The 13,079-nt window shown below is 56.8% G+C and overlaps 1 protein-coding gene across 6 annotated transcripts in view; it reads right to left on the bottom strand.

Annotated features, from left to right (window-relative positions):
• The window catches only part of TTYH2 (tweety family member 2), a 39,875-nt gene that overhangs the window by 10,827 nt on the left and 15,969 nt on the right, over positions 1-13,079 (bottom strand). For 5 of the 6 annotated variants that reach the window (XM_033847349.2, XM_073798146.1, XM_073798150.1 and 2 more), the window contains 5 exons: positions 10,474-10,694; positions 5,515-5,610; positions 4,953-5,025; positions 568-637; positions 243-298 (listed from right to left, as the gene is read on the bottom strand). In XM_033847349.2, coding sequence (XP_033703240.1) covers positions 243-298; positions 568-637; positions 4,953-5,025; positions 5,515-5,610; positions 10,474-10,694 — 516 coding nt within the window. The remainder of the gene's footprint in view (positions 1-242; positions 299-567; positions 638-4,952; positions 5,026-5,514; positions 5,611-10,473; positions 10,695-13,079) is intronic. The other variant, XM_073798149.1, reaches the window with a different exon arrangement.

Consider the following 13,079-nt stretch of genomic DNA (forward strand, 5'->3'; position numbering starts at 1 on the left):
AGAAATGCAGAATCTTGGGCCCCAACCCAGACCTACTGCACAGCCTCTGCATGGTAACCAGCATCCAGGGTGGTGGATGGGCGTGCACGCTGACCGAGAGCACTGTCCCCTGCAGAGGACCCCAAAGAACACCCAGCCACTGCCACCCTATTGGTCAGTGCTGGGGCTTGGGGACAAGGCGGAGCGAGGTGACCACCAAGGGGGCTGGGGGCAGCGTGAGGGCTGGGCTGGGCGGGCCGTACCTGCTGGAAGGGGCTGCTTGCACTCTGACTGCAATACAGGTAGTAACGGGTCACCTCTGCAAGGCAAAGACACTGGGTCAGGCAGGAGCTCACACGTGACCAGGTGCTCATTCACCCTCAGCGGCCAAGCCAGTACCCAAGCTCCCAAAGGAGGTAACTTCGAAGAAATGACCCAGTGGTCCAGCTGGACCTGAAGTACAGGGGTGGGGAGGCGATGGGTGACTACCGTACTGAAAGGGGTAAGTAGAGGCACAGCCTGGCTGACCACGGGCCTGGACTGAGCATCCTGAGTGGCTCTGACCACAGAGGCCCGAGAGCTTGTTACCTGTGCGGAGCTGGCCCTCCGTGATGTTGAGGATGAAGGCGTCGGGAGCCGCGCAGAAGTCGCCGGTGCCCTGAGCCGGGGAGAGACGGGAGGGGTGGAGGAAAGTCACACACCGGGGCCCTGGGAGGAACCGGGTGCCCTTGGCCCCAGGCACGGGGACCCCGCAGCTCAGACCCAGGTGGGCAAAAACAGTCAACAGCCATCCTCCCTGCGCTCGAATCCTGGCTCTGCCCCTGCCCAGCTCTGTAACTTTACAGACAAATGCCTTACCCCGTGTCTCAGCGGCCTCCTCAGTCACATGGAGAGAAAAACGCTATTCACCTAATGAATTAATCTACATAAAGTACTCAGAAAAGTGGCCAACAGCAGGCACTACGATCCGTTAACTCTTATTTCCAAATGCCTCTTCTGGGATGGACCTGGGTCAAGGGTAAGCTGCGGGACGTGTCTTGGAGAGTTATTTGCACCATGACCTCGTTCGCTCATCTCTGTTTTATTTTTTGTCTTGCAGTTACCAAGTCCATCCCCGCTCTGGGGCTGTCCATCTATGAAGCCTCCCTCAGAATCTCTTTCTAAAGAACTACATTGGTGCTGAATCCATCTTTGAGCTTTTGGGTGCGGGTCCTGTCATGATGAGATGGGGGACCAGGAAGCGCACGGGCTGAGAGGACACGGGTTCCGGGCTCTGCCACTGCTGCGTTGGGGGACTGGGACACCGCAGCGCAGCCTGGCTAGGTGACCACCAAGGGCCCACAGGGCTGAGTGCAAGCACGTCTGGGCCCTGGAAGAGGCAGCAGCGAGGATGCCATCCTCTGAGCCAGGCCCTCCCCAGATCTGGCCTGGGGGGTGCAGTGGGACACTGGGTAGAGGGGGACTTCCACATTTCAGAGCAGCCAGGGGAAGCTCTGGTCCTCTGGCCTGTTCCAAGGGGCACCCCTGCTCCAGTGCATGCTCTCCAAGCCGGGGACTCCTCTCCATGGCCCTTTCCTGCCAGTGCCCTGTCCTCCTTCAGGAAGGGCTGCCTCAGGGGGCAATGCTGGAGCATCACTCATTCATTCACCGAATTGACAAATATTTATTGAGCACCTACCAGGTGCCACACGATGTTCTAGGCATGAGACAGTGGCAAGCTGTACCACGGCACTTATGGTCTAGAAAGTGTGTGTCTGGGTGGGAATGGGGAATAAAACGCCCCTCCAGATACAGAGCTTCCACAGAGCCACATCTGTACACACGCACATATACACGCTCACACAACCACGTGCCTCAGGACCCTGGGAGAACCGTTTTATACTCAAATCACTAGGGTCCATCATCAGACTGGTTTATTAATATAAGTCAGAGCTGCCGCACCAGCGGGCCCAGGGTGCACCCTCACCCTCGTTAAGGAGTGGCAGAGAGAGGGGAGCCAGAGCCAGGCAGGGCCATGGAGAGGCCTTGGGAAACATGATGAGCGAGGCCGCCATCTTCGTCTGGGTCACCCCCAACAAATTTGGGATCCAAAGAAGGACAGGAGGCCACTGGCAGAGGCTCCACCAGGGATGTGCCCCTCACCCCCCCTCCTCAGGCCAGGTCTGCTCTTCAGACCCTCAGTGAGGATTCAACCTTCCTATCGGTGAAGACAAGGGCCGTATGTGCGTGTGCACACGTGTGCTTTCTTCATGCAACGGGGATGGGGATGGGGGGCGGGGGAGGGTGCGCTGAGCACAGCTGGAGTCACCCTGTGACCCTCCTAGACAGGTAGTAAATGTGCAGGAAACCAATGGACCCTTACTATGTGCCTCCCAGGGGTCAACCAACCCATCTCTTCCCGACAACAACCCTTCCAGGCGACTGCTGTTCTCCCCATTTTACACAAGAGGAGACAAGGAGAGGGAGGTCTGGGGAACTTCAGTTATGTCCCCGGGGCCCCCTGCTGGGGAGGGGGGAGGGGATGAGGACCCAGCCAGGGGGGTTCCAGCGGCCAGGCTCCTTGGGCTTGGAGTATATAATTGTAATATTTACCTATTATTTGCTTTTGTATTTGTTCAAAGTATGGGCTATTTTTATAAAATTCTTTGGAAGTTTTTCCTTTATTGATTGGAAGCAGATTATTTTTTGCACTATTAAAATAAGCTTATTATATGAAATATTAAAAAAAAAAACCCTCACTGGGTCAGGGTCCAGTGAGGTGGGCCCGCCGTCCCTCCGTGGCCGATTCTCAGGGAGACCTCCGCTCAGTCAGTGGTGCTCTGCGGCCGAAGCACCTGGGTGACCCTTTCCTCCTTCCTCTCCCGGGAATCCACTTCTCCCCCTTCCTTCTCCTTGGGCGCTCTCTCTCCTCTCTGCCCCTCATCCTTCACCTCTGCCTTACACTCCTGACTGCACAGGGGGTGGTCGGGCAGATAAGGCTCAGCTACCCGGCTCCCAGCTCCCTCCCCATCACATTCTTACGGGCAACAGCTCCACTCCTGCCTCACGGAGGCCCTTTGGTGGGGGGGGGGGGGGACGGGGAAGGCAGGGGGTGAGGCCACCCCTGCAGCAGGAAGGCAGTGTTGGAGCTCTGGTCCCACAGATCTCAAAAACAAAAACACCCCCCACCCCCGAAAAACAGGCTCAGAGAGCAGGGGCAGTGGCCACACAAAAGCTCCCCACAATAGCCTTTGAGGGCCTGGCTCCTTCACCCCCAACTTCCTATTAAAATGCAGCAGGATCCATAGCCCCATCAAAGGCCCATTCACTCCCTCACCCTCTCTCTCTCTCACACACAAGGGCCTGACTAATCGAATTAGGGAAATGGCCTTTCTCTCCAGCTCCCTGGCATCCCGGGGCCCTCAGCTGGGAGCTGAAGTCCCCGCTGGGAAGGAGCTGTCTCCCAAAAGGCAGCCCGTGGTGGCCAGCTGGAGGCCATCGCTGCTTTGAGAAGGCAGATGGGGGAAGGGCCCACCATATGCAAGCTTCCCTGCGCCCACTCTTGTCCCTGGAGGAGAGGCTGTCACCAGGCAGTCGTGCGTGGGGCTCTGGCCAGCAGCCGCTCCCCCCAGACCATGTACAGCCCACCCAGCTCCAGATGAAGGCAGGATGCGCTTGAGTATGGCCTGCGCTCTCCTCCTCTGCTCTTCCCTGTATCTGGAGGGGCCTCAGCCCCGGGGATGTAGGTTCCGCCTGTCCAGTGTTCCCTCCTGCCCAAAGCCATGGGCAGAGGGGAGACAAAACAGGAGATGCCCACCTCCTCCCCCTGCTGGACAAGCTTTGCCCAAAGCTACTCTGAGCCAAGCTGCACCAGGGTCTACTCATTTTGGGGGCATCATGGATGCAAAGTGGTCAAGGCCAGAGCCACCAGCCAGCCCCCAAGTCACTGGGCCAGGCACGTATTTGGGTAGAGGGGTTCCAGTGAGCCCTTTTCTTTTCTCCCCAGGTTGAAAGGGCAGAACGGATGCAGGTCATGGGGCTACTTTGTGGCCCTTAAGTCAGCTAGGGGTTCCCTGAAATCCCTTGGTACATCCTGCCCCCTGTGCCCCCCCCCCACACACTGTGCACCACCATGTATCGATTCACATGGGATTGCAATGATCTGCCTACAGGTCTTTCTTCTGCGGGCTGTGACTTGGTCAAGAGCAAACATCACGTCCTCCTGTTTCTGCATCTCCAGGCACCTGCACCATCGAGTGCCACACAGCCAAGCATCAGCTGAACGAACGAACGAACGAATGACTGACACGCACACAGCTTCTCTCGAGCATTAGGTCTATTAAAGACCAAACATACCTGCACAGGAAGCTTCCCCCCTTACACTCCTGACCCACCTTGTGTGTGTGTGTGTGTGTGTGTGTGTGCACGCTTGGTTTTGTTTTTTTCACATCTCAAGGCACCACACCAGGAAACATACACCACTGCGTTTTAGGCGGTGTGTGCGAGTCCAAGGGCAAGGGGACGGGAAGCAGGTGAAACGCCACCTTCCACGCTCCTGACACCGGGGAAGCCGGCCCAGGAGTGTGCTTCTGAAGCTGGAGGGCTCCTCCAGCCTGAGGTTCAAACCCCGCCCACACCCACCAGACCTGGTTAGTTCTTTATACCCAGAGAGAAGGCACCTGGTCATCTGTGCCCGTCCTCACAAGCCGTGGCTGGGAATGGGCCAGCGGGGTGGGAAAGGGATCAGGCTCCACGGGTCTTATCTTGGCTCTGCCCCGAAATGCCTCGTGACCCTGGGCAAGCCCCTTCCTTTCCCTGGGCCCGTGTCCCCATCTGAAGGGGGAGGGGCTGGCACAGATGAGCCCGGCCCCTTTAGTCCTGAGACTCTGCGATTCTATTGGGGACTGAGACTGGCAGCTGGCCCTACCCTGGGAACGCTGGACAGACGGTCCACCTGGTCAGACCACCCAGCACCCCCAGGCCACCCAACTCACCACCGCCGCAGCAGTGTCAGCAGCCAGGGACGTCCAGCTGAGAAGCAGGGCCACCACCCCACAGCACAGCACCCTAGGAGAGAGGCAGCTGCTGGTGGGATCCAGGCCGAGGCCGGCAGGCGGGGGACCCCGTGATGGCTGTCACCCCGCCAACCTTCAACGCCCTCCCTCTCGGCTACGATCTTGTCCCCCCGACCCCCAGACTCTTGCAGTGGCCCTGAGGGCAGCCTCAGCCCCTGCCCTGACATCGCCCCGCTGATCGCTGGCGGAGGGATATGGACCGATGCCTGGGGTACAGGTCCCTGAGCCGAAGAGACACGGCAGTGAGGGCGCAAGCTGAGGAAGTGAGTGTCTCTAGCGCCTCAGCTGCTCAACAGTCAGGCCCAGGAGGGAGGGGACACGTGAACAAAGTCTGGTGTGGCTTGGTGTCCAGATGGTGAGCCAGTGGCTGCTGCCCCCACATCCTCCCAGCCCTGCCAGGCCCTCATCTCTCTGCTGGTGGCACTGTCACCCCACACCCTTGGCCAGCTCCTGTCCCAGGCCCAGAGGCGGGGCTACTCACGAGGCCAGGAGGCACCTGGAGCTCTTGGCCAGTCCCAGGCAGGCGAGGAGGCAAAGGACCAGGTCCAGGACGAAGAGCAGGAGGTAGGAGAGCCACCTGAGCAGACCGGAAGGGATGGTCAGGGGAGCAGGGCAGAACTGCCCACCTGGGGTCCACCAGGGAGGCCTGGACCACTGCCCCAGGCCCGCTGGACCCTTCGTGATCAAACAGCCCACAGCCAGTGGCTAAGCAAACTAGACCAGGGGGCGCCCCTGCCCCGGACAGGAAGAACCCAGCGTGCATGGTGGACAGCTCCTCTGGGCTCTGGGAGCTGCACCCCGCTTCTGCCCGGACAAAGGAGTCACCTTCCCCTGCCCCAGCTGAATGTCTGAACCAGCGCGGTCCCCTGAACTTTCTGCAGTGATGCAAGTGGACCACCTCTGCGCTGTCCACTCTCTCTGCCACTACCCACGTGTGGCCAGGAGTGGGAAACATGGCTGGTGCAACGGAGGAAATAAATTTCTCCTTTCATTTACTTTTTTTTTCCTTTTTTTTTTAACTTTTTTAAAAAAATTGAAGTATAGTTGCTGTACAATATTACATAAGTTTCAGGTGTACAATATAGTGTCTCACAAGTTTTGAAGGTGATACTCCATTTATAGTTATTATAAAATATTGGCTACATTGTACAATATATCCTTGTAGCTTATTTTATTTTTTAAAATTTAATTTTTATTTTATATTGGAGTATAGTTTTTTTCTTTCTTTTTTGGCCACACCCGGCGGCATGTGGGCTCTTAGCTCCCCGACCAGGGATCGAACCCACGCCCCCTGCAGTGGAAGCGCGGAGTCTTAACCACTGGACTGCCAGGGAAGTCCTGGAGTGTACGTAGTTGACTTACAATGTTGTGTTGGTTTCAGGTGTACAGCAAAATGATTCAGTTATACATATACATATATCCTTTTGATTAGTGTTTTTTTTTTTTTTTTCTGCGGTACGCGGGCCTCTCACTGTTGCGGCCTCTCCCGCTGCGGAGCACAGGCTCTGTACGCGCAGGCTCAGCGGCCATGGCTCACGGGCCCAGCCGCTCCGCGGCACGTGGGATCTTCCCGGACCGGGGCACGAACCCGTGTCCCCTGCATTGGCAAGTGGACTCTCAACCACTGTGCCACCAGGGAAGCCCTTGATTAGGTTTTGATTTCAACCACCTTTTGTGCCAGGCACCGAGCTTAGGGCCAGGGGATTCTCGGATGCGTGGGTTCATCCCCAGACCATCAGGAGCTCGGGGTGGGGCAAGGGAGCCCAGGCCAGGTCATCCCAGGGCACCAAGAACCTCCAGGCCTCCCAGCCCCTCACTCCTCTGGCCTTTTGCTGCCCACCCAGGGCTGAGGTGATGGGGAAAGGCAGTCACACAAGCTGGAGAACTTGGCAAGTTGCATCCCCCTTCCCCCTTGAGCCTCAGTTTGCAAACCTGTGAAGGAGGCCGGAACTCTGTGAGGATTAAGTGCTCGCTAAATGAAAAGGGAAACAAAGAAAGGCAGAGGGATTCCGGGGTCCCTGCTTTTCTGCTTCTCCAAAGCACGGGCTGCAGAGCCCAGGGTGCCCAAGTCCAAGGGTGCTGACAAGACCCCAAGCAAAGCACCCTGGTTCGTTCCCTTCCAAACAGGATCCCAAGGTGCCCTCACACCTCAGCTCCAGCCTCGCTGAGCAGCCACTTCCATCGGCCCTGCGCGGGGGGACCAGTCTGAGCGCTGGGGACTGGTGGACGGAGACGGCAGGGAGCAGAGAGAAGGGGCTTCTCCTAGTCCCAGAAGAGGGAAGTCTTCTGATCATTATGTCTCTTGATGCAAAAGCCAAGCAAATTCATTGACTTCTCTCCAGCAAATGTTTTCGGCTTCACTAATACCACAAGGAGGGTAAGAAAGAGCTTGGAGTGTGGGGAGGGAGTGGGGTGGAGCTGGAAGAAAGTGACAAAGAAGCTCCAAGTCGGGGAGAGCACGCTGGAGGCCGCCTGGCAGCCAAACCAGGTTCCTTCCCCCTTTACGAATGGAGGCTAAACGCCTCAAAAAGGGGGCAAATCAAAATCCTCGATTCCCTGCCTGGAGCGGAGCCGGGCAGCCACTGTAGTCTCTGGAGCTCCCAGGAATGGATCTAGCGGCTCTGGGGAAGTGCAGAGCCCGCCCCGCCCACCACTAGGACGAGGCCACCAAGAGCCAGTCTTCCTAGAATCAGAGTCGGAGCTTGAAAGAACCTCAGGAACATCTAGCATTAGAATCTCATTCTACAGGGCTTCCCTGGTGACGCAGTGGTTAAGAATCCGCCTGCCAATGCAGGGGACACGTGTTCGAGCCCTGGTCCGGGAAGATCCCACATGCCGCGGAGCAACTAAGCCCGTGCGTCACAACTCCTGAGTCTGTGCGCCACAGCTACTGAAGTCCACCTGCCTAGAGCCCGTGCTCCGCAACAAGAGAAGCCACTGCAATGAGAAGCCCGCACGCTGCAAGGAAGAGTAGCCCCCTCTTGCCGCAATTAGAGAAAGCCCGCACGCAGCAACGAAGACCCAATGCAGCAAAAAATAAATTTTTAAAAAAAGAACCTCGTTCTACGATTGTTAAACTGAGGCCCGTGGGAGAAGAGCCTGGACCAGGAATTCCAGACTCTCCATGTCTCGGAGCCTTCCTACAAGAGACACAGCCAGCCACCAGGCGCCTCTCAAAGTCCTGGTTTCATGTTTCCAACATAAAGGTTTCTTGTTACCTCTCTCTCCTCTACTCTGCACATTAGCAGGAAATCAGTTAGGACTGCTTCTAACCGACTCTCCACGAGGACTGTGTTTCAAGGCATCCACGCCTCCTTGTGTAGTAAAGGGTTCCTGGAAACAGCTCTGCGAGGCGGATGCATTTTCCCAGAGGAGCCTGGTGATGACCTGGGGATGTGTTTCTAACCAAGAACTTGGCTCTCGCAGGAGCAGCTCAGGCCCCTGCTCTCTCAGCTCCTCCCATATCCGGTGTTGATGCGATTGCTGTTACACCCTTTGTAAATCTCCGGAGAGGAATCTCTTAGCTTTTTAATTGCCTCCAATACTTAGCCAGGCCTTGTGTAAAAGTACTAAAAAGAATTTGCTTAGCTGGATGGCTGTGCTCTAGAACCATTTGGAAAGCAAAGATGTGGAGGCTGTCCAAAGGAGACCCAGCCCCTAAGGCTGGTTAGGTCATGAAGAATAAAATAAGGCTTTTGTTTTAGGGCAGCTCAGGCAAGAGGCGGGAGCAAACAGCAGATGAGGGGAAGGGACAGAGCATCACTAATGTTCAGAAGCCACAGGTGCTAACCTTGAACTAGACCTGAACAGGGGTGGAAGCTGGGGATGGGGGCTCCAGAGGACGCTCTCAGTCGCCCACATTGAAATAGATACTGTGCAGCGGTCACCACGCTTACCCCAGTTTTCCATAAAATCATCTTAAACGTAAGTCCCGGTTGATACATACATTCTGACTTATTTCACCACAGTCATTCTCAAAGTGCCCCATTAGGCCCTTCGGCGTACATGGCCCCAGGTCAGTTCCACTCAGAGAGAATGGCAGGGTCAAAACGGATACCTAACTTTCCACGACAGAAAGATCTAGGAGGCTCAGGCAATGACTGTCCCTCACGTCACAGGATAATCAGATGCCCCTGTACTGGGTCACAAGTCACAACCAGTCCTTAGAGTTGGCAGTTTCTTTGTGGTCACTTGGGAGAAAGGTGCTTTTGCACGTGAGCGAAAAAAAATCTGGTGGGAAGCTGCATTGGTGACATCTGGAAAGGCAGGGGCTGGATGGGTGGAAGGGGAGGAACAAGGAGCGCTGTCCAGGGCTGGGGGGCCTCATGAGCTCCCCCTGGTCGGGGCCCGGCCATCTCCTACCCCGGGGAAGGGAGAGCCCTGGATGGGGAGGTCTCTGGCCAGAGGCCACCAGAAGCATTTTCTCTGGGTCAGTTCAGCCTGGGATGAGGCTTTCTCATAAAGGGGAAATGAGCCCAGAGTAAACTGTGCAGCGTTGTGGTAAAGACTCTGACCTTTGCTAATGGCTTGAAGGGGAGGCAACAAAGGGGGGCGGAGGGGGGGGTGGCGGGAGGGGCATCCAAAGAGCGGACACCTGCTCTTCAGGGCTCCTGTGTCCATTGCTCCCCAGCACTGCCTCCGTGCCAGGCGCCCTGCCCTGGGTGCGCAAGGACGTGTACGCCATGAGTGGGTGTCACCCTTCGGCTGGGAGCCCCCCAAAGCCGGGACTGCCTCCTCCTTTCTTGGTTGTCCCCAGAGTGACCTTCACCAGACCCTGTGCGTGGAGGGAGGGCAGCCGGTCCCTGGTCAGCTGGCCTGTGTCCAGTGCCTTCACCTGGGATGGGGTTTGGGTGATGGGGAGGCAGGGGAGACGTAAATGAAACCCCAAAGGCTCGATGACACAGGTATGAACCTGCATACCTGACATGGCAAAGGTGGGGTGGCGCCCCGCAGCCCACATCACTCAGGCTGGAGGCATCTCTGAGCTTGCTAAGCAGCTGCCCCTGGGGAGAGGCAAAGAGGCTGCCGTCTCCCCTACGCCCTGCACCTCTGGGGCTGAGAATGCAGGTGCAGGGAACCCTGTCCCAGAAACCCGGGCAGGTGAGGAACCCATAAGCCACCAGCACTTCACCCAGCGCCAGCCACAGAGGATGCTGGTCCCGGAGGAGCCCCTTGCTGTGTGCGGGGTGGGAGGCCAGGTCCAGCCTCCTGTGCTGAGATCTCGGCACATCACTGCCTCTCCCTGGGGCTCAGCGCCTGCCTGTACAAGCAGGCTGTACCACACGCCCACCGCTCGGCCCCCACCAGCTCTCATGTCCTAGGGATTTCAGTCATTAAGGCTTAAGACCTTCTGGTGCCACTTCCCAGCCCAAGCCCCAAGACGCTGGCTTGGATGAAGGAAGCTGGGGCAGCCCCATCACCCCTCCCCGGGGCCCCTCACCGGTAGTACTCCACGTAGCCAGTCTGGTTGACCAGTTCGGTCAGTTCCTCGGTGACCTCTGTCCACACGGGCACCCCTGCCAACTGCACGATGATGTTGCCTGCCATCTGCTGCATGAACTTCAGCGTCTGGAGGTAATCGCCCCGGGTGGCAAAGATCTCACTGAGCCGGGCCAGGTGCTGCTCGAGGTCGACCTTCATCTTCTGGGTGGTTCCAGACACCTGGGGAGGGGCGGGGCTTCTGAGTCTGGCCTCGGGTGGGAGGAAGCCAGAGAGGTAAACACTCTGCCTCAAACTCTGGAGGAGAAGAGCTTGGCCTTGAATGAGTGCCCCACGGGCGCCACCCCCAGCCCTGAAGAGTCATGAGGCTGTGGTCCAGACGGAGGATGGACAACAGAGGCTCCCACTACCCGCCCAGCCCATGGGTCCCTCCACCCAGGGGACAGGCTCGATCTGGCCCTAACCAGGACCTGGGCTCCAAGACACAGTGCTTTCCTAGAAAGACAGACCCAGATGGGGAAACAAACAAGAGAAGCCATCTTTCTTCCTTGAAGATTCTCTTCAAAGTTTAAACACCTTGGGTGATGAATTCTTTTGGGGGGTGAGGAATAAAACGTTTAAACTGAAGAGTCCCTCTGTTGCTACCTGACCTTTTGTTCCCACAATAGGCTTTCTCAGCGTCTCACAAGAGAAAGGCTTTGTTGTAGAGCAAAGGACAGCCCACAGCGTCCTGAACCCCCCCCGAGTGAGGGCAGAACAATGGAACTTTGAAATAATACAGGCAGACGGGATCCTGCCTCCGAGCAGCCGGGACACGTGACAGGAGGAGGAAATCGGCGCCTTCTCTGTGCTTGTCCACCCGCCCCCCCCCCCCCCCCCCCCCCCCCCCCCGCAACGTTTGTCCTGCCTGGAGCTGAGCAGAGCCTGAAGGAAGCATCTTTCTGCTCAGAGGTAGAGAGGGAAGGTCAGTGGAAGTGACTCTCCTGGGCCTGCAAACAAGGACCACAAGAATTAGAAAGGTGCCTCTCGATAGCCCAGATGCAGGGTCCCGGCAGGGGCTGGAGACCCAGCCTGGGAACCCCAAGCACCTCCCTGCCAAGCCCGTTCTGAGCCTAGGTGTCAGCACGAGGGGAAGAAGGGCTTCGTTGCTCTGAAACTGTAATGCTATACCAACAAGCACAACTGGTTGGAAGCGGGGGGTGTGCGCTATTCCTCCAGGCAGAGGTCAGCTCCCCCTGGTCTGGAAGGAAGAGAAAAATGACCTAGAATGGGAGTTCCCTGGCGGTCCAGTGGTTAGGACTCTGCGCTTTCACTGCCGAGGGCCGTGGGTTCAATCCCTGGTCGGGGAACTAAGATTCCACAAGCCTTGTGGTACTGCCAAAAAAAAAAAAAAAAGACCCAGAAGAAGGTTTAGGAGTGTCCAATGGGGAGAGCTCTGCAGAGAGGTGATCAGACCCCACTCCTGGCAGCAAACGCTGTTTCTCCGCATCAGGGGGGACTTGACAGCAACTTTGTGGCCTTTCACATCTGCGCTAGGCTAGGAGTTCCTGGTTCCAGAAAAGAGAATGGCCCCCTTTGTTGCATTTTATGTTTTTCAGTGTCAGCGGCTTGTTCCTTTTCCCGGCTTGTTGCTGGTTCTTACAAGCTGGCTAAGGACTGAGAGATACCAAAGTGCAGAGATGCTGGGCATGTACAAATGAATTCAATAACTAAACCTCACCCTAATAAACGTTCCTTTTCAATTCAATAAGATCAACGGACAAGTGCTTTGCAGCCATTGATCCAAAGGCACTCAATAAATGTTAACATTGGGAGCAAGACCTGTACTGTGTGATATTTTCATATTCCTATATGATACCCAGCACACTGTAGATCACAGGGCCATTAAAAATGCTCTGTAGGGGGCTTCCCTGGTGGCGCAGTGGTTGGGAGTCCGTCTGCCCATGCAGGGGACGCGGGTTCGTGCCCCGGTCCGGGAAGATCCCACATGCCGCGGAGCAACTGGGCCCGTAAGCCACAACTACTGAGCCTGCGCGTCTGGAGCCTGTGCTCCGCAACGAGACAGGCTGCGATAGTGAGAGGCCAGCGCACCGCTATGAAGAGTGGCCCCCGCTCGCCATAACTAGAGGAAGCCCGCACAGAAACGAAGACCCAACACAGCCAAAAAAAAAGTGCTCTGTAAACTTTTCCTGTAAGACGACTTTTTTCCCCCTTCCATAGCTCTATATGTTTAACTTCTCTATTTCTTAAATTCCTCCTTGGAAAAAACCCCCGAAAGCCAGGCCCTCTTTTTCCTCCTGATGTCTTCCCATAGGAAACGAAACAAAATAGAAAAAATTAAAATCACAGTGTTGACCTACTTACACCCCCGGCTTCCCCACTGCACCTCCAGTCCTTGGAGGTTCAGCACAGAGCTCCCCACAGGGAGATGGCGATGGGCACACTCAGAGGTGGACCAGGCACTCCCACGGGGAATCGGGAGGGCCGGCTCAGCTCCCCAGGCTGGGGTGGGGTTAGGGGCGAGCTAGCAGGTGGTAGAGGAAGCTGCTGCCCCAGAGGATGGAGCTGTGGTTCTCCAGCTGTGGCCCCTGGACCTGTTATCAGCTG

Source organism: Tursiops truncatus, chromosome 20, assembly GCF_011762595.2.
Source record: "Tursiops truncatus isolate mTurTru1 chromosome 20, mTurTru1.mat.Y, whole genome shotgun sequence".
Lineage (NCBI taxonomy): Eukaryota > Metazoa > Chordata > Mammalia > Artiodactyla > Delphinidae > Tursiops > Tursiops truncatus.